Here is a 20,713-nt window from a genome sequence, read left to right as displayed (position 1 = left end):
CAGTGCCTCAGCGATCCAAGGGAGCCACTTCGTCCGGATGGAAGCTCCCTGTCGTGGCGACCAACCGTCCCGCTGCACCTAGCAACTTCAACAGGCCGGTTGCAACTCAGAACCGCACCCCTACACCAACCTTGGCTGCCCCTGGAGCCAAGAAGAATGTGGACTGCTTCAACTGCGGGGAGTATGGGCACTACGCCAACAACTACCCTCATCCACGCAAAACTCCTGTCCGTACTGGCGCTAATGCAATGGCTGTTCGTGGGACTACTACCCCTGCTGCCGGGCAAGGTCTATTCAGGACTCCGCAGGCTAACAGGACCGCTACCGGATTTGGCCACGGGCAAGTGAACCACGTTCGAGCTGAAGAGGCACAGGAAGACCAGGGCGTACTGATGGGTACGTTTTCTATCGACTCCACTCCAGTTAAAGTTCTCTTCGATTCTGGCGCATCGCATTCATTCGTATCCCTGGAGGCTAGTCAAAAGCACAACTTAACCCTAGTAGAACTTAGAAAGCCTATGATAGTGCACTCACCTGGGGGCGAGATAACTGTGAGTCATGCTTGCATAGACGTGCCTATTCGTCTTAGGGACGTGGTGTTTCCCTCCAATCTTATGGTCTTAATACCTCAGACCCTGGATGTCATACTGGGCATGGATTGGTTAACAAAGAATAGAGGAGTAATCGACTGTAGGCGTAGAGAGGTGACCTTAACCACACCCTGGGGATCAGATATGAGGACAACTATGGATCAAGATCCTAGAATGGCCGAACGTGCCGGAGGCATATTCACCATGCTACCCATGAAAGGGATGCTAGTAGTGCAACGATTTCCTGATGTGTTTCCGGAAGACCTACCTGGAATGCCACCCGATCGGGACATAGAATTTATCATTGACTTGATACCTGGCACTGCTCCCATATCCAAGAGACCCTATCGGATGCCAGTCAACGAGTTAGAGGAACTTAAGAAGCAAATCCGAGAGTTACAAGAGAAAGGGTTTGTACGCCCCAGTTCGTCACCGTGGGGAGCCCCAGTGTTATTCGTTAAGAAGAAAGACGGTAGCATGAGAATGTGTGTAGACTATCGATCACTGAACGAAGTAACTATTAAGAACAAGTACCCACTACCAAGGATTGATGATCTCTTCGATCAACTTAAGGGAGCTAAGGTGTTTTCAAAGATAGACCTTCGATCAGGATACCACCAACTGAAGATTAGGACCGAGGATATCCCCAAAACCGCGTTTTCAACACGCTATGGGTTGTATGAATTCATAGTAATGTCGTTTGGTCTAACCAATGCCCCGGCATACTTTATGAATCTTATGAACAAAGTGTTCATGGACTACTTGGACAAATTTGTGGTAGTATTCATCGATGACATTCTGATCTACTTCAAAGATGAGGAAGAACATGCGGAACACCTACGATTGGTGCTCCAGAAACTCTGAAAACACAAATTATACGCAAAATTCAGCAAGTGCGAATTTTGGTTGAAGGAAGTTGCTTTTCTAGGTCACGTAATCTCAGCCGGTGGAGTAGCAGTGGACCCTGCAAAAGTAGAGGCCGTTACAGAATGGAAAGTACCCAAGTCGGTGACCGAAATTCGGAGTTTTCTAGGCTTGGCCGGATACTACCGAAGGTTTATCGAGGGGTTCTCTAAGATAGCCCGACCAATGACACAACTACTCAAGAAGGAAAAGAAGTTTGCGTGGTCAGAACAGTGTCAAGAAAGCTTTGAGCAGCTCAAAGAAAAGCTGACCTCGGCGCCTATTTTAGTTCTTCCCGACATCAGGAAAGACTTTGTTATATATTGTGATGCGTCAAGGCAAGGACTAGGAGGAGTACTGATGCAGGACGGAAAAGTTGTGGCCTATGCGTCACAACAATTGCGACCACATGAGGAAAACTACCCTACCCATGACCTAGAACTCGCAGCTGTGGTTCATGCGCTAAAGATTTGGAGACATTATCTGATTGGAAACCATTGCGATATCTACACTGACCACAAGAGTCTGAAGTATATCTTCACCCAGTCATATCTCAACTTGAGGCAAAGGCGATGGTTAGAATTAATCAAGGACTACGATCTAGAGGTTCACTATCACCTAGGCAAAGCAAACGTTGTGGCCGACGCTCTGAGTCGTAAGAGCCATTGCAATCATCTGAGAATGGAAGGGATGGTCCCTGAGCTTAGGGAGGAAATAGCCCAGCTGAACCTACATATAGTACCTCGTGGACAAATAAACACCCTGGACATTCAACCTCTTTTGAGAACCCAAATAGAAGAAGCCTAGAGGGACATCGAGGAAATCCGAGAAGTAAAGGAACGCTTAGCTGCAGGACGTGCAAAGGAATTTTCGACCGATGAGAAAGGTGTTCTATGGTACAAAAAGAGGATCTATGTACCCGAACAGGGTGGACTGAGAGGATTAATCCTAAAGGAAGCTCACGAGTCGGCATATTCGTTACACCCCGGAAGTACCAAAATGTACCAGGACCTGAAGGAGGGTTACTGGTGGCCCAACATGAAGAGAGATGTGGCCGAATATGTAGCGCTCTGCGATGTATGTCAGAAGGTGAAGGCTGAGCACCAGAGACCGGCAGGTTTGTTGCAACCTCTCAGGATTCCCGAATGGAAATGGGATGAGATAGGTATGGATTTTATTGTTGGATTGCCCAAGACCGCAACAGGGTACGATTCCATCTGGGTGATTGTGGATCGACTCACGAAGACGGCAAGATTCATTCCCGTCAAGACAAACTATAACAGTGCTAAGCTCGCCGAATTATATATGACCAGGATAGTGTGCCTTCATGGTGTGCCAAAAAGGATTATATATGATCGGGGCACACAGTTTACCTCGCACTTTTGGGAGAAAGTACATGAAGCCCTAGGAAGTTATCTTGCTTTTAGCACGGCTTATCATCCACAGACGGATGGTCAAACGGAGAGGACAAACCAGGTCTTGGAAGACATGCTGAGAGCCTGTGCATTGGATTTTAGCAGAGACTGGGAGAGGTGTTTGCCCTACGCCGAATTCTCCTACAACAACAGCTTTCAAGCAAGCCTAAAGATGTCACCCAATGAGGCATTGTTTGGTCGACGATGTCGTACCCCGCTAATGTGGTCCGAGACAGGTGAACGGGCGGTATTTGGACCTGACATTATCAAAGAGGCCGAAGAAAAGGTTCGCCTGATCCGTGACCGTCTAAAAGTGGCACAATCACGACAGAAGAGTTACACCGACACCCGAAGAAGAAACCTAGAATTTAAGGAAGGAGATTATGTATATCTGAAGGTCTCTCCGATGAGAGGCACGAAAAGGTTTAAGGTCAAAGGAAAACTAGCGCCAAGGTATGCGGGACCTTTCCAAATCACGGCTAGACGGGGAGAAGTTGCATATCAGTTACAATTACCAGAAAATATCGCCAATGTGCACCCAGTCTTCCATGTGTCTCAGTTAAAGAAATGTTTACGAGTGCCAGAAGAGCAAGCTCCACTGGAAGAGATTCACATTAGCAATGATCTCACGTATCCAGAACACCCTATCCGGATATTGGATGAAGCCGAAAAGAGGACTAGGAGCAAAGCGTGGCATATGTACAAGGTACAATGGAGTAATCACACTGAGGACGAAGCCACCTGGGAAAGCGAAGAATTCCTAAGGACGGAATACCCGCATCTATTCGAAAACTGGTAAGAAATCTCGGGACGAGATTTATTTAAGGGGGTAGGTTTGTAACACCCTGAAAATTCGACCGATGAAATCAAAACACTAAAAATACGGATTTTCAAAAACTTTTTAAATAAATTGCATCATGCCGATTTTGTTCGACTATTTTATTGGATTTGGATTTCGGAGTTCATAGATCGCAAATAAAGAACATTGATTAGGAATAAAACCCAAAATTAAGTAAGCAAAATAAATGACTAGAATATAACTTAAAATAAGGATGAGGTGAGATTGGAAGTAAATGAAATGTTGTCGCGACCACGGTAGCAATAATTAAATTTTAGTACGATGGAATAAGGATTAACCCTAATTAAAAATTCAAATAACCTAATTAAAAATTCAAATAAATTATATAAAAATAAAAATGGGTAATATTAATTTTAAGTGAATCCATTAGTTGGAATAACACAAATGTTGAGTAAAATTCATGAATGCAAAGATTAGAAATTATAGAATCAAATTTATAGGGGAAATAAACTAAAAGTGGAATAAATAAGAAAATGCACTGTTCATTATGGCGAAGGGGTTCGATCGCGTTCCTAGCCCTAACCCCTCCCCTGCCGCTCGCCCGCGCGCCGCCCGCCCGCCGCGCCGCCGTCGCCATCGTCACCGTCGCGTCGCCGTCGGTCTCGCGCCCCGCGCCCGCGCGTTCCATCGCCGTCGCGTCGCCGCTGCCGCGCCGCGCCGGTGTCGCGTCGCCGCCTCGCGCCGCGCGCCGCCTCGAGCCCCGTGCCGCCCCTGCCGCGCCGCGCCAACGTCGCCGCGCCGTCGCCATCGCCGTCGCCCGTCGCGTCGCCGCGCCGCGCGCCCGTCTCGTCGCCGCACGCCGTCGCCGCTCGGCCGTCGCGTCGCCGCTGCCGCGCCGTCGCCATCGTGCGTCGCATCACCGTCTCGCGCCACACGCCGTCCCATCGCTGTCGCCCGTCGCCTCCGCCGCTGCTGCGTCGCGCCGCTGCCGCGCCTCACGCTGCGCGCCCCCCCTCCCCTCTTCCCTTCTCTCTTCCCCTCCCCGCGCCCTATAAAGCCGGCCGCCCCCTCCCCTCTCCTCTTCTCCACCCCGGCCACCCCATCTCTCCTCCCCTTCCCTCTCCCCACGCGCCGCCGTCGTCGTGACCGCCGCGCTGCCACCTTAGAGCCGCCGCGCCGCCGCCACAAAACCGCCGCGCCGCGCTGCGCTTTGCGCCGCCGTCGCCATCGTCGCCGTCGCCGCCGTCGCCAGCGCCGCCGTCGGTAAGCCGCCCCCCCCTCGCGTCCATTACCGTCGCCGCCAGTGGTGCAAGAGCCGAGAGAGGAGGAAGGGAGGAGCCGGGAGAGAGAAGAAGAAAAGAGAGAGAGAAGAAGAAAAGAAAAGAAAAGAGAGAGAGAAGAAAAGAAAAGAAAAGAGAGAGAAGAAAGGAAAAGAAAAGAGAGAGAGAGAGAAGAGAAAAGAAAAGAAAAGATAAAGAGAGAAAAGAAAGGAAAAGTTAGGGGAAATTTAGGACACTTAAAAATATTAAAAATATTAGAGTTTAAGTATAGGATTAACGAAAATATAGTAATTGCAAAATAATGCTATAATCATAAATGTATTTAAAAACTAAACAATTAGGTGAATTATATAGATTATTGTAGATTGTTTTTAATGATCTCTACAAATGATCAATTCACGGTAGTAATTTAGATATAATTAATTAGATGAATTCTTATAGGCTATTATAAATTATATTTGGGTAATCTCTATAAGGAATCGATTCACGATAGAAATTCGGATTTAATCACTAGGAATTTTAGACGTATATTATATTTAATCATTTAGTCATAGACAAAATTAAATCGTATAATATTATAAGATAATTTTAGGATTCCGTCCGATGTTTAGCTCGCAATAGAAATTTATAACCTAAGATATGAATATAATACTCGGGTAGATTCAATCAAAAACTTATGCTAACCAAACATTTACACCCGCAAAATAGTTTAGAATATTTAAAATCGAAATTAGGTTTGCCTTAGTTCGCAAATAGTAAAGTTAATATAAATGAATTGACCTTCGCACTCGACTCCCATTTGGATTTATTTGGATTTTACTTGAATTCTAACCGAATTCAAAATCGATTCTTCGCACGTACTTGTAGAGCCCGAGGGAGTTGCGGATCCAAACGAGGACCAAGACCCGCAAGACCTTGAGCAAGGCAAGTCATCACTATTCTTTGAACATGTTGATCCCAATTGCGAAATTATTTTGTTTACAAATAAATTGCATGCAATGATGAACATCCTACTTGTGATTATGCCATGCCTTGATTATTGTTTACCCCTTATGCCTTCGTAACCATGTTTACATATGAGTCCCTAGTCAACTATAACAAATGCTTAGAAATGCTACTCTAGATTTATGCATACTCATATTTATCAAATGCTATATGCTTGGGCAATTACCTTTGGGAAGGTAATTGAGATACGGCATGTGGAGACATGAGCGCCACATTGCCATGATATTGATGACATGATTTGTGAAAGGAAAATGAAACTAAACAAATGTTTTCGACTGGGGCGGATGGAGGATTTGAGTGGTATCCGGAAAAAGGCTAGTGCCGTCCCTGGTCAATTAAGGACCGAGCCATGAAGTTAAGCATGAAACGACCCCCGTACAACCGCACTTCTCGTATGGGTATAGACCTAGCGGAGTAGATAGCTGAGCGGAGGCAGTATCCATGCGTAGTGGTCTTCTTTTAGGTGTGTGATGCGGCAAGCAGTCTGCTGGCGGATGCCCAGTTCGGATGGCCAGGTGGATGGCGGATGCCCGTTCCGGATGGTCAGAGGCTGGCTTGGCAATACTACATGAGGATACCCATAAGAGAACAATCATGATGGACTGGGTTCAACGACAAGAAGCAACGTAGGAATGTGTGTGTTTTTCCCTTCCCGGGAGCGCCAGAACTCCTGTCACTGCTAGAAACGTATGACGCCTAGAGTGCATGAGGGCTAAAGTTCATGGAGCGGGTACTGCCAATGCGAGGTTATCAAAAAGCTTTGCCGTGATGCGTCTCATGTGTTGGGACGAGGCTTATGTGTTGGGCAGTCGCGGAGTGCGGGTAAAGTGTACATCCACTGCAGTGTGAGTAAACCAAATCTATTCGAATAGCCGTGCTCGCGGTTATTGAGCACCGGGACATGTATTACACTTGGCTAGACTCTAAATTCTTAACTTGTGTGGGATGGGATATTGCATGATGATTTCTATACTGATGGAGCCACTTCCTGAGAGGCGGGAAGGTGGACGTCCTCAGAAAACCATGACGACTCAATGGCGGGAAGCTATCCTTGGGATCACAATGGATGGTGGACAGAACCGTCGTTGTTTAATATGAACACTGGTACTAAAATTTGATCAGTCTATGCTAGGTCTTAGGCTTGTGAAAAGAATTACAAAACTTGCTTTGCGCAAAAGAACCATAGCCATTCCTTGAAATACTCCTTTCATATGTATTGTTGCTGTGGTGGCTTGCTGAGTACGGTTGGTACTCACCCTTGCAAATATAAAATTAATCAGAAGCGGGAGATGAAGCTTTGGAGAATCCCTATGCCTACTACCAGGAGGGAGACGAAGACGATGGCGCTCAGTAGGTCCTAGTACGGTCGTTGCCTGTGGCAATGGCATGCTGCTGCCTGAATTCCGCGGCCTCATCTATTTCTGCTTTTGGATGTATTCCGGACCGCTCGGTCCGATGATTTAAGACAATGCCTGCGGGCTTATGATGTAATAATTAGCACTAGACTCTCGAGTATGAGCTTTTGGTATTTCAGCTATGAACTCGTGTGTGATGTAATAATTAGCACTAGACTCTCGAGTATGAGCTTTTGGTATTTCAGCTATGAACTCGTGTGTACCAGACTACTTGATTCAGGGAAATGGTACTGTTTATATGAATGATTCCTGTTATAAAAACGGGAGTCGACACGTGTAATCCTAGAAAAGTTCTCAAAGAATCAAGAGAAAAACCATTCGAGAAAACCGAGAGAAAAATATGGAAGAGGGGAAAACAAAGTTTGAACCATGTTCAACGGATCCCGCTTCGTTACAAGCACAGATTTAGTCATATGACTAGTAAAAAAATGATTTAAGTTTTATTTATCGCCGAAAATAAAATGCGCCGACTACCCACAACTTAAACCAAGATAGCCGGAAGGTCTACAGTGCAGTAACGGTTAAAAGCGTCGCGGTCGCGTGATTAACCGCAATCTCGTTGATAATGAACATTCATTATAGTACAATTAATTACCATCACGCTGTGTTTGTTTAAGATAAAAGATCAGCATCACAAATCGCAACGTCCAAGGAATGGAAGAGAAAATAAATCCAACACAAGCGAAGGCGTCGAATAATAATTAATTAAGCAAACCAATGAAAAGAAGATCTACCAGAAATGTACTGACCTTATCTATTGTCACCTTGAACAGAATGACACTTTGCGTCGTCTAATTAAGGAAATAATACTAAATCTGTTGGATTTTGACAGGAGAATATTTAAACTTGGTTTTCTTTATTCTCTCCGTGTTAATTTCGCTGTTGGATCGGCGGCGGCTGCGTCAATTTATGTACGTATGCTTTTTTTTTTCTCTTTCTTTTGGTGGGATTTATGTACGTATGCTGATCACAGCGATGACATGAAAATATTAGCTGCTCTCACGCCCGGTTGGTAACTTGGTATTGGTCGTGAGCCTGTCGACGTCATCGATCTTCTGGGCTGGCTATACTCTAGAGTAATTGCGGCCCACGACCCTCTCGGATGATTTCACCTTTGAGAAAGGAGGAGTACTCCCTACATCCCATTAAAGAAAAGGGTTAAAAACTAAGATAGTATCAGATCTGACACATCAAATCTGGACAAGAGATTGATTGATTTTTAATGTAACGGAGGGAGTACATCTGTGCACAGGTTAAAAAAAATTCTTAGGTTTAAAAGTATTTTTTTTGTCATAATCCCTTATGTTTCATATTATAAGAATGTTTTGATCTTTTTACTAGTTAATTTTTTAATCGATTTTAAGACAAGTATGGTAACATATTTTCACTACAAAACAAACATGTACCAAAATATATTAAATGTTATATTTAATGAAACTAATTTTATGTTATAAATATTATTAAAAAAATATAAATTTGGTCAAACTTAAGAAAGTTTGACTAGAGAAAAGATCATACTCCCTCCATCCCATAATATAAGGCGTGCACGTATTTTAAGATTAAACATTTAAAACATTTGACCAACACTTAGTTTAATATAAAATAAACTTTATTTGTTAAAAAATATTTCATTAGATTGACATTTAAATTTACTTTCATATGGTTCTAATTTTGTTGTTACAAATATTATAATATATGAGAAATTAAAATATAAAGAATAATTTTGGAGACCATGCCAACTTTGACCACGTCTTATATTATGGGATAGAGGAAATAACGTTTTATAATATGAAACGGGAAATTATATACTCAATACGGGCTCTTGCAAGTATGAAAATGTTTTAGTTTTACACTCTGCAGAAAGACAATTTTGTAGTCTTTGCTACATATACTATTTTTAGTTGGTTCCTGAGCTGGCTTATATATTTTGTCAATTTGAGAAATAATTAGTCACTTGCCGACCTTTCCACCGTTGTCAACGGCTAAGATATATCTTATTTATATATTGAGCAAGAAACACGTTTATATTAGCCAGTACTCATATGTTCTAGTAGCTAGATTTGTACTAATATAATTATCGAATTGAACCCTCTCGGTCGATCGATCGGGAGAAAGCTCTGGTTAATTATATTGGTGCTTAACGAGTCAATAGTCGTTACCGACTTCGTCTTCTTCCCCGCGTCGTTTGCAGTGATTACCAAAAAGGCCAAAATTCCAAAAATAAAGGAGAGAGAAAACGAAAGTACACATCTCGTCCAACTAATGTCACCTCAATGCTCTCTGGTTCATATTTAAACGGGAATCCCAAGATTTTGACAACAATATCATGCGCCACCTCTTGTTCTAAATGTAGATATATTTTTAAATCGTGCGCCTAAAATCCGAGTAAAATCAGCCCCATTTTTTGTGGTGACAGTTTTTTTTAAAAAAATTTGGGGAAATCTGAAGTAATAACTTAGTTCATGGAATTATTACACATTATAAGCATATTATACATGAGAGTGGTAGCAATTTGTAAAGAAATCTCGTATATTGACTAACTTGTAGAGAGAGAGAGAGAGAGTAGAAAACCGTAAAACGATTTTACATTTATACATTTAGAATCGGAAGAAAGTATCCCATAGCAATAACACGAAATATAGTACAAAGTGCACACAAATGTTATTTTTAAGAAAAAAAGAAAAAAAACATTGAACATGCACGATACGCACGTGGTGGCATGTACTCGATTCTGTCTGCAGGGTACATGCATGCCAATGCATGATGTCCATGTTCTTTTATGCAAGTAATTAGCTACAACAAAGGTTAATTAGAATGTGATTCGATTTGTACTGTAGAATCCATATATTGGTAACACCTAATATACTTGCGGGCGGAAGGAACGGAACTTCAGCGTTTTCGACTCTGCTCTCACTTCGGTCTCAATGGTTTTAGAGTACATCCTCACTGAGGGTCATCTATGGTCGTTAGCTGGCGTTGCTTCTTTTGAGATTTCCTTGGGAAGGTAGTGGAGCTCTGCCCTCCTTCCCGCTAATTGGAGTTGTGTTTAGCCGTCGTAGTAGTCTCTTCATTTTTCCTTGTTTTTTTTTCCGTTTTTGTCTTTTCTCTCTTCCTTTGGCAAAAGCCGGTCTGGCTGATTGTGTTGTGTAAACAAACACTATTGTCTTCTAATATATTGACCTGTAATTTTTTTGCGTATTCACGAAAAACATCTAATATACACACACAATAGTTCAGAGGATGTACTCCTACATGTTTAGCAATTGGTGAAAAAAGGTAAACGGTGCTGATGACCACCAGTGAGCAGCTAGCAGTGCTTCGAAGTTCGTAGGAGATATATATTCTCCTATATATTCTTCGCTCCACCCCACACAGTATGGTGTCTATGGAACCATGGTGAGTTATCAGTTGGTGAGTTCATGCGTGTAGCTGATCAAATTAAGATATAGAGAATACATAGATCGAACTAGCTTGGAAGTTGAAACAAACAAACACACCAATCGATCGAAAGTGGCGTACGTCAGCCACGTGCGCCAGGGCCTCGACGCACGCACGCACGCGAAAACGACGCGACGCGCGCTGCGTGCGCGTCGATCTCCTAACCACGCGCGCACACGTGACACGCTCCACTCCACGGTAGTGGATTATCTCATGAGAGCTAATTAACCAGCATCGTTCGTCGTCTCAGCTCGTAATTAACGCGCGCCGCGATCTATATAAACGCCCGCCATGGCCTCCTCAGTCCTCACTACCCCAACCCAACCACACCAGTACACCACGGCTAATTAACTCGATCATCTCATCAGCCTCGCGGTCTTCGCGTCGAACACCTAGGCTACAACTCGAGCTGCACGTACACAGCGTCGCACGAGCGTACGTAGCAATGGCTTTCACGACGATGAAGGCGTCGCCGATGTCGGCTTCCTCCTCCTCGGCTCCGGTGTTGCGCCGGTGCGTCGCGCCGCCGGCGAGGGTTGCCGCCGCCCGGAGGCTCGCCGCCGCGGCAGCCTCGGTCGCTCTGGAGGCTTCGCCCGTGCCCGCCGCCGCCGCCGCCGCCGTTGAGCGGCGCATGTCGGTGTCGCAGACCATGTCCAAGCTCAAGGAGAAGGGCAAGGTAACAAACATATAGCGTGCATTGACGTAGAACGAGTTCATGTCGGTGCTGAATTGTGTTGGATTTCGTCATTGAGCAGACGGCGTTCATCCCGTACATCACCGCCGGCGACCCGGACATGGGGACGACGGCGGAGGCGCTGCGGCTGCTCGACGCCTGCGGCGCCGACGTCATCGAGCTCGGCGTGCCCTTCTCCGACCCCTATGCCGACGGCCCCGTCATCCAGGCCTCCGCGTCGCGGGCGCTCGCCGCCGGCGCCACGCCGGAGGCCGTCTTGTCGATGCTCAAGGAGGTGACGCCGGAGCTGTCCTGCCCGGTGGTGCTCCTCTCCTACCTCGGCCCCATCCTCCGGCGAGGTGCCGCCAACTTCACCGCCGCAGCCAAAGAAGCTGGTGTGCAAGGTAAATTTACATTTAACCAACTTATTATTACTCTCCTAATCTTTCACTTTTACTGATCCCTTAATTAACTTTTACTCATTTACGTGCATGCATGATTTGCATCTTAATTTGTACTACTATGATCTCCACTTTTTTCTTAAATCTTATACCTATACTTCATTTGTCAAGAGCAGGAGGACTGTAATTTAGGAGTATTTCAAGAAGAAGATAATACTCAGTACCATGTAGTAAAAGAGGAACATACACCGAAAGAAATTACCCAATAAAACTGAACATACCCGGCTTTGCCTTTTACTACCTGATTTAGAAAAAAAAAACAACAATATTAGCCTGTCAATGTCAGTGTTGAATAACATGATGGGCAGATTAATTAACAGTGAAGTCCATTATCTAAAAAAAATTAACAGTGAAGTGTAAACATCATAGATACTGTAGATTGGCGTACACACCCAAATTCAGGGAAACGTTCATGACAAGACTTGGTTTGGAAGTTTCGCTGAATATATGCGACACTCCTGGGCTCCAATCCCTGTCCTAGATTGTCTTTTAGTAATAATAAACTCATCAAATCTTCATCAGTACAATTTAGATGGAGCCAACAGGTCTCTTAAACTATATATACTAATGAAGTAAGGGTGGTTGTGATGTTACAATCCTAATTAAGATGTCTAATGAAGTGCTCATTGGAATATTGTTCCCTTATTACAAGAATTATTGTGCTTATGTAATAAATAATATTTGTTTACGAACCAACACCAGTCTGTGCCAATATAATTGATATAGTCGGAGAGTAACTAGTAATAAATGATAAACCGAACACAGCAAAACTTATCTCTTTGACAGTGGAAATGCTAATTCACAGTTGTCACGTGTGTTTCAGGCCTTATAGTTCCTGATCTTCCTTATGTGGACACATGTACTTTCAGGAGTGAAGCCATTAAGAGCAACCTAGAGCTGGTATGAACATAATTAGTTCCTTTCATCGATTAATTAAGCAACCTAGCTAGAGTATACTACTCCAGTGATCAACATGTTCAGAATTCTGATGATTTTGTGCGGGTTAATCTCTGCAGGTGCTGCTAACAACACCAGGTACACCGGGAGAGAGGATGAAGATAATCACAGAAGCTTCAGGAGGATTTGTTTACCTTGTAAGTGCTAATTAAGTAGTATATATGCAGAAACCTGACTGCTCATTAGAAAGTTTAGCTTTCTGATCCAGATCAAATGACATGTTGTAAATTGTAATATATATGCAGGTTAGTGTCAATGGAGTTACGGGTCCCCGTCCAAAAGTAAACACACGCGTTGAGCATCTCCTTCAGGACATCAAGCTGGTCACTGACAAAGCTGTGTGTGTTGGCTTTGGCATATCAACCCCTGACCATGTTAGGCAGGTAAATAGCTTATTACTATCTCAAATTCCTTCAGAATGTTTGATTTGGTTGCAATTTAGTTTTTTCTTTTTCCAACATTTTTGCTGCAAAATCTGACTCATTTATGATCAAATGTAAATGGATGCAGATAGCAGGGTGGGGTGCAGATGGAGTGATCATTGGGAGTGCAATGGTGAGGCAGCTAGGTGAAGCAGCTTCTCCCAAACAAGGGCTCAAAAGGCTGGAGGAGTATGCTAGGAGAATGAAGGATGCACTGCCATAAAAATATCAAAATCTGATAGAGCTACAAAATCATTGTACCATGTTGCAGTAAATCAATGTTGTTAGGAAACGATGGACAAATAAACGATAAAAAACAATAGATCAATCACAGAAGACACGAGATTTTAACGTGGAAAACCCTCCCAAAACAAGAGAGAAAAAACCACGGACGCCAGCCAGCAAAATATCTTCATTATATCTGAAGTGATTACATCGCCGCACAGCGGCTTACAAGAGGTATATATATGGTGGAACTCTAAAAGGGATGACGATCCGCTACGCTCCGGCCCAAGCCTCCCGCGACAGGCCTCCGCTCCACTATGGAAGAAGCTGGCCTTTATTAAGTGCAAATGAATTTGGATCACAACTCAACAAATATACCATAGTCTTTCGTCCTAGAATAAATTAATATAATAGAAATGTGACATATCCTAATACTAAATTTATAGCTAATACTAAATTTATAGTATCGAGATATGTCAAATTCAGTAATAGATTAACTTGTTCTGAAATGAAGGTAGTAATTATTGTAAATACATTTGTATTAAAAATATCTGCAATATTATTTTCCATGGGGGTTGCAAAATTTATACAGCCCTATGCTTGCTCAGATAATTGAAGAGTGTGCTGATAGATAGTCAAATCACGAGGTATCTGACTGGATCGGTTTCATAAAATAAAATGATACTTATTTCCTCCTCCGTTCTAAAAAAAAACTTAACTTTCAGAGTTTAAATTTTATCCAACAAAAAACCAACTTCTACCATCCTATATATACCCTTAGCACTAAAACAAGAAGTTTTATCTCTTTAATATCTTTACCTACCTATCACTCTTACGGTTTTTTTAATGATTAAGGGTATTTTAGTCATTCTCACTCTCCACTTATTTTACTTTAAGATGCTAGGAATGGATTTTTTTTTGGAGCGGATTGAGTAAATAGTATGAGGTTTCTGAGTTCCTTGCTTTTTCTGACGGACAGTGACTCTAGTGCCAACGTTGCACACACATTCAACAACTCGATGAGTCTTTCTTTCATCGAGTGAATATGTTTCACAATGGCACGTTGCAAATAATCCCAATGTGTATACATCCATGGGGCATTGTCCTATAGTTTGAGCCTCTCCTTTTTGTTTTCCTGTTGGATGGAAGAGAGGACTCAGAATATATATACATGAACTTTTTTTTTTCTCAAGATAAACCAATGGTGACATGAAGGGCCACTAGACTAACGAACTCAACGAAGGCAACATGAGGGAAATATATATTTTTTTTAGAGAAAGGAAGTAGGGATTACTATTATTAATCCAAAGTACTCAAGTAGGAAGACCATTTTCATCTCTACAAACAACTCCAACTGCTCCTTTTGTAGAACGTGAAATAGCAACATCAACATTAATTTTCACTTATTACCTTCTTCTGGTGGTAACCATTTTGGGACAGTGGTCTTAATCTTTTCGCTTTGCAACCTGACTTTCGCCTCTATGATTTCTGTAGCTTCTAACTCCGATATAATTAAGTTTATTAATGAAACCAATAGTCTTCACTCTTCAGAGAGCTCTGATACTCATCATCATGTAACGCCTTCCTTCTTACCTGCCATCCAAATTGCAGCATGTTATAAGCTAGTACTTGGCCATACCATGTTGAAGATTTTGACACATAAAAATTAGCCAATTACTATCAATTAACTTGATTACTTGCAAGTTAGACTGATTTACAAACTCAACTAATCTCCGACGTTTCACTTTGGTTCGACACCAGTTTGTCAGCGACGATGGGAGCGAAATTCGATCGACGGCTGGTTTTGGAGATTCTGATTTTTTGTTTGGAGAAGACAAGAACTGTGTATAACTTGTAAGCCGTTGATAGAAACAACGGTGGTGCATCCTCTGACCAACCATAGATGAAGATCTTTGTCTTCAAGGTGGTATTTTTAGTAGTTTTCTTATTCATCCTGTAAAACTGCTATAATTTCTTCAAAGTATAGGTCAGAATCAATTTTATTACTTCCTCCATTTCAAAATGTTTGACACCGTTGACTTTTTAGCACATGTTTGACCGTTCGTCTTATTCAAAAACTTTCGTGAGATATATAAAATTATATGCCTACATAAAAATATATTTAACAATGAATCAAATGATAGGAAAAGAATTAATAATTACTTAAATTTTTTGAATAAGACGAATGATCAAACATGTGATAAAAAGTCAACGGCGTCAAACATTTCGAAACGGAGGGAGTATTATTTTTAAATAAAACTTGCTTACTTGCAGTAGACCTCGCCGAGGAATCCAAATGTGATTCCAAATATTTGCGTCTTCTGCTTGTTCCGATAATGCAAGTGTGTTTCCCTGCTCATAGATGGTCAATTCATGAGGTCTCGCAGTTGCTTTTTCTGATGGACAGTGACTTTGGTGCTAACACGCTGTATTCATGCGACAACTCGACAAGTCTTTCTTATGCTCGTTTGAAACATTTCTGAAAAGGCACATCAAAATATGTTCGACAATGGCATATCCAAAATTTCAAATAAATGAATAATCCCAATATGTGGACATCCATGGAGCGCTGTCTTATAGGGTCTCCATGGCCTGCTGAATGCATGGAAGAGAAGATTCAGAAGGACACTTTCAATAATTTTTTTATATCAATATTTTTTTTCATAATTGACATGTTACAGGAGAATAGTCAGCCTTGAATATATCTAAGCATGCACAATTTCTTTTTTCAAAGATAAACCAATCAATGGTGAGTTGGTGACACCAGTAGACTAGAACAAACTCAAGGAAGGCAACATGAGGGAAAGAGATAGATCAAACGGGCCGGGCCGCACGACTTTCCCAGCCTCAAAATTGGACCAGCCCGTATAGAACAGGCCACATGTTCGTTGGGATACCATTCTGACCCATATTAAAACGGAAAAAGTGCACTGGAGGTCCCTCAACTTGTCAGCGAGATTAAAAAAGCATCCTCGAACCGCAAAACCAGATATGCGGGGTCCCTTAACTATACAAAACCGGTCACCTGAGATCCTTCGGCGGTTTTGATCCCGGTTTTGGTCTATGTGGCAGCTGAGTCAGCGTGGGACCCACGTGGGCCCCACGTGTCAACCTGGTCAGCCACTCTCTTTCCTCTCTTCTCTCCCTTCTCTCTCTCACTTCTCTCCTCTTGGGCAAGCCGGGGCGGGTGGGGAGGAGGTCGCCGGGGCGGCCGGCGACGCGGCAGCGGGAGTACGAGGCGACACAGCTGGCGACGCGGCGGCGGGAGCACGAGGCGGCACCGCATCCTCGACCGCCTGCCGCTGGATGGATGTCCTGATTCAGCAGCGCCTCTATCTTGTCGTAGGTGCCCTCGCCGCCAGCATCCCCATGTAGTTGAAGTACTACAAGAGCAAACAGATTCATATATGTACTCAGAATCTCATTTCAGGAATCAAAGTAACTATTCTCGATGGAATTACTCTAGCAAACCCCTCTTGCTCACAGCCATGTGCTGGCGAGGTGCTCCGATGATGTTCTTGGTGTTTGCCATCTCGGGCGCATAAAGTTGGTCCTCCTCTCGCCACCGGCCACGGCCTCCCACGGAGGAGACCGCCAATGAGTTGCCGTTTGTGCGCACCTCCGCCGCCAATCTCGTCCACGCCCCCGCCGTCCTCTCCCTCTGCTTCCTACTTGCAAGAGCTCGCCATCGCTGTTCACCCCACCATCCCAACTGCTCAGCTCACCATGCGTGGCTTCTGCTTTGAGGTGTGGGCCAGCGCGAACCGTCGTCGCGGCCGCGCAAATCCGGCACCGCTCCTCTCCCACAGGCCGTCGTGCGCTGCTGCCTCCTCTCCCACCGGCCGCCTCGCGTGTTAGGGGCGTCGTTGTCGGCGAAGGTGACGAGCGTGGCCGCGACGCAGCACAGGCGGTGGACCGGCGGGGGACCAGCGGCAGTCGGTCGTGGATGCGGTGTCGCCCGGCTCCCGCCGGCCATGTCGCCTTGTGCTCCCGCCGCCGCGTCGCCGGGCGCCCCAGCGACCTCCTCCCTACTGTTGCATATTACGTTAAACTTGTGCCTGCAAAAGCTGTTTTATTCGGTTAGGATAGTTTCCTTTCATGCACGTTATGTGTTTGTTTTTTATTCCCTGTTTTTCTGGGCTCGCTCTAGTCAGAGTTGAGCGCGTCTGTAGGCCTGGGCGTGAGAGTTCACGCCCAGGCCTACAGACGCGCTCAACTCTGACTAGAACGAGCCCAGAAAAACAGGGAATAAAAAACAAACACATAACGTGCGAGTTCACGTCGAGGCAGTAGTGTGCGAGTCTCTCACTGCACGATCTGACGAGTGGGATGGCGCTCGTAATCCGGATGGTGGAGCGAGTAATCCGGCCAATTTGTTAGGCCATAGTGTGCATTTTCCCTTCAATAAAAGGAAGAAGAAAATGTGAAAACGGTGCGGCAAGATTTAAGCACCACAAAACTTTCTGTGTTCAATGCTCTTTAGCTTACTGTTCATCTTCAAGTTTTTGTCAAGTGAGAGAGAGATATCGATCCTGTGTGTTTCTACCAACAAGTGGTATCAGAGCCATGTCGGCTCCGACGCCGCGCGTCTCGCGTTCGCCAGCGCCGCGCATGCGTTGTCAATCCCGCTCGCCGCCTCCGCGCCGTGGTCGCCGCCATGCCGGCGAAGACAGGGACATCGTTCCGGTCCGGCGCGTCGTCAAGGAGGTGGGCGGCTCAGCAAACTATCCTACCCTCACGAAGACAAACTATGGTGACTGGTCCCTGATGATGAAAGTTATGCTCCAAGCCCGTGGTCTGTGGGAAGCCGTCTAGCACGGCGACGCAGACTTTCAGGAAGACAGAATGGCGCTGGAGGCCATCCTCCGTGCAGTGCCGCTGGAGATGCTGTCGACGCTCGCTGTGAAGGAGACGGTGAAGGAGGCGTGGGACTCCATCAGGGTGATGCGAGTCGGCGTTGATCGAGTGCACAAGTCCAAGGCGCAACTGCTTCTACGGTAGTACGACGCCATCGAGTTCAAGGAGGGGGAGTCCGTCGAGGACTTCTCGCTACGCCTCAACAACCTGGTCACCACGCTGGCCACTCTGGGCGCTCCGATCGAGGAAAGCAAGGTAGTTCAGAAATTCCTTAATGCGGTTCCTGAGCATCTGCAGCAAATCGCCCTCTCGATCGAGACGCTGCTCGATGTTGAGGAGCTCTCTGGAGGAGGTCACCGGTCGTCGGCATAACGCCGAGGATAAGCTCACGGCGAAGCGGCTCACCACAGAAACTGGCAAGCTCATGCTCATGGAGGACCAATGGACGGCTAGGCTGAAGGAGAAGCAGGCTAGGGAGGCATCCTCCGGCAAGAAAGGCAACGGCAACTGCCGGCGCCGAGGGGGTCGCAAGCGCTCTGACACCGGTAGCCGTGACGGTGATCGCGGAAACCAAAATGCCCGCGATACGCAAGACGGGGGCCGCGATCGCTGTCGCAACTGTGGTCGTGCAGGCCACTGGGCGAAAGACTGCCGTTAGCCCAGGAAGAACACGGAGGCCCACCAGGCTCACGCCGAGGAGGACGATGTGGAGCCAGTGCTACTGATGGCCCATGTTTGTGCAATTTCAGGGGCCTCACCCATGCCACGCCCTCTCGCGCCGGCGCCGCCGCTGCAGACCATCATGCTCGACGAGCTGAAGGTGTTCGCACACCTCCATCGGGAGGAAAACATGGATGCATGCGTGTGGCATCTCGACACCGACGCGACGAATCACATGACGGGAGTGCGCTCCGTGTTCGCGGAGCTCGACCTGGCGGTGCGTGGTTCCGTCCGTTTCGGCGACGGCTCCGTTGTCGGCATCGAAGGGCGAGGTAAAATTCTGATTGTGTGCAACAATGGAGAGCACCGTGCCCTCACCGGAGTCTACTTCATCCCCAAGTTGAACACCAACCTGATCTCGCTGGGCCAACTCGATGAGCATGGTTGTGATGTGCGCATTTACCACGATGTGTGCACAATTCGCGACCCAACGAAGAAGCTGCTCGCCAAGGTACGCTGCAATGCCAATCGTCTGTATTTGCTTAAACTGATGACGGGTCGTCCGGTCTGTTTGTCCGCGCGCACCTCAGACACGGCCTGGTTGTGGCACGCTCATTTCGGCCACCTTCATTTTGATGCTCTGCGCAAGCTCGCTGACAAGGACATGGTGTGCGGACTACCCCGCATCGAGCACGTTGAGCAACTGTGCGATGGCTGCATCATCTCCAAGCACCGGCGTTCGCCGTTCCCAACGCGCGCGGTCTACCGTGCGACTGATCGACTTGATCTGGTCCATGGGGATCTCTACGGTGCAATCTCGCCGGCGACGCCCGGCGGCAAGAGTTACTTCCTCCTGCTGGTGGATGACCACAGCCGCTACATGTGGCTGGTCCTGCTCGCGAGGAAGGGGGACACGGTGAAGGCGATCATGCATTTCCAGGCATCAGCTGAGGCAGAATCAGACCGGAAGCTGCGTAAATTCAGGACCGACAATGGTGGTGAGTTCACATCTGTTGAATTCGCAAATTACTGTGCAGATCATGGTGTTGGCAGGCACTTCTCCGCCCCGTACTCGCCCCAGCAAAATGGGGTGGTGGAGCGCAGGAACCAGACGATCCTCGCCACCGCTCGCAGCCTTCTCAAGGCCAAGGGGATGCCGGCGCGGTTTTGGGAGGAGGCGGTCACCACGGCCGTATTTCTCCTAAATCGCGCCCCGACGAAAAGCTTGGAGAACCGAACTCCCTACGAAGCCTGGTTCAGCAAGAAGCCGACGGTGGGACATCTGCGCACATTCGGCTGCCTGGCGTACGTCAAGAACGTGCGCCCACACCTCTCCAAGCTTGAAGATCGCAGCACGCCCATGGTGTTCATAGGGTATGCAGCAAGCACCAAGGGGTACAAGGCGTTCGACCCTGTGACCGAGCGCGTGCAGGTGTCACGCGATGTCATCTTTGACGAAGGCGCGAGCTGGGACTGGGGCGCTGAAGCGGCCGAGTCCGGCCTTGAACAGACGGAGTTTTCCATCGAGTATGTGCTGACACAGGTGAGCGGTGGTGGTCGCGGCGCACAGAAGGAAAACTCATCGCCAAGCTCGCGACGCACTGCATCGACCA

The 20,713-nt window shown here is 46.1% G+C and overlaps 1 protein-coding gene across 1 annotated transcript; it reads left to right on the top strand.

Annotated features, from left to right (window-relative positions):
• Window positions 1-11,172: 11,172 nt before the first annotated feature.
• On the top strand, window positions 11,173-14,177 carry LOC127768124 (indole-3-glycerol phosphate lyase, chloroplastic-like). Its single transcript, XM_052293655.1, has 6 exons — window positions 11,173-11,521; window positions 11,601-11,922; window positions 12,803-12,879; window positions 12,996-13,073; window positions 13,182-13,319; window positions 13,447-14,177. Exons 1-6 carry the CDS (start codon window positions 11,291-11,293, stop codon window positions 13,579-13,581), a joined length of 981 nt encoding a protein of 326 aa, XP_052149615.1. The 5' UTR covers window positions 11,173-11,290; the 3' UTR covers window positions 13,582-14,177.
• Window positions 14,178-20,713: the final 6,536 nt, after the last annotated feature.

The sequence above is a fragment of the Oryza glaberrima genome, chromosome 3 (assembly GCF_000147395.1).
Source record: "Oryza glaberrima chromosome 3, OglaRS2, whole genome shotgun sequence".
Classification (NCBI taxonomy): domain Eukaryota; kingdom Viridiplantae; phylum Streptophyta; class Magnoliopsida; order Poales; family Poaceae; genus Oryza; species Oryza glaberrima.
This window is presented reverse-complemented; position numbering and strand designations above follow the sequence as displayed.

Coding starts and splice junctions, on each gene's coding strand:
- LOC127768124 (XM_052293655.1), top strand. CDS start 11,291: ATGGCTTTCACGACGATGAAGGCGTCGCCGATGTCGGCTTCCTCCTCC. Junction 11,923..12,802: donor CAAAGAAGCTGGTGTGCAAG/GTAAATTTACAT, acceptor CGTGTGTTTCAG/GCCTTATAGTTCCTGATCTT. Junction 12,880..12,995: donor TTAAGAGCAACCTAGAGCTG/GTATGAACATAA, acceptor TAATCTCTGCAG/GTGCTGCTAACAACACCAGG.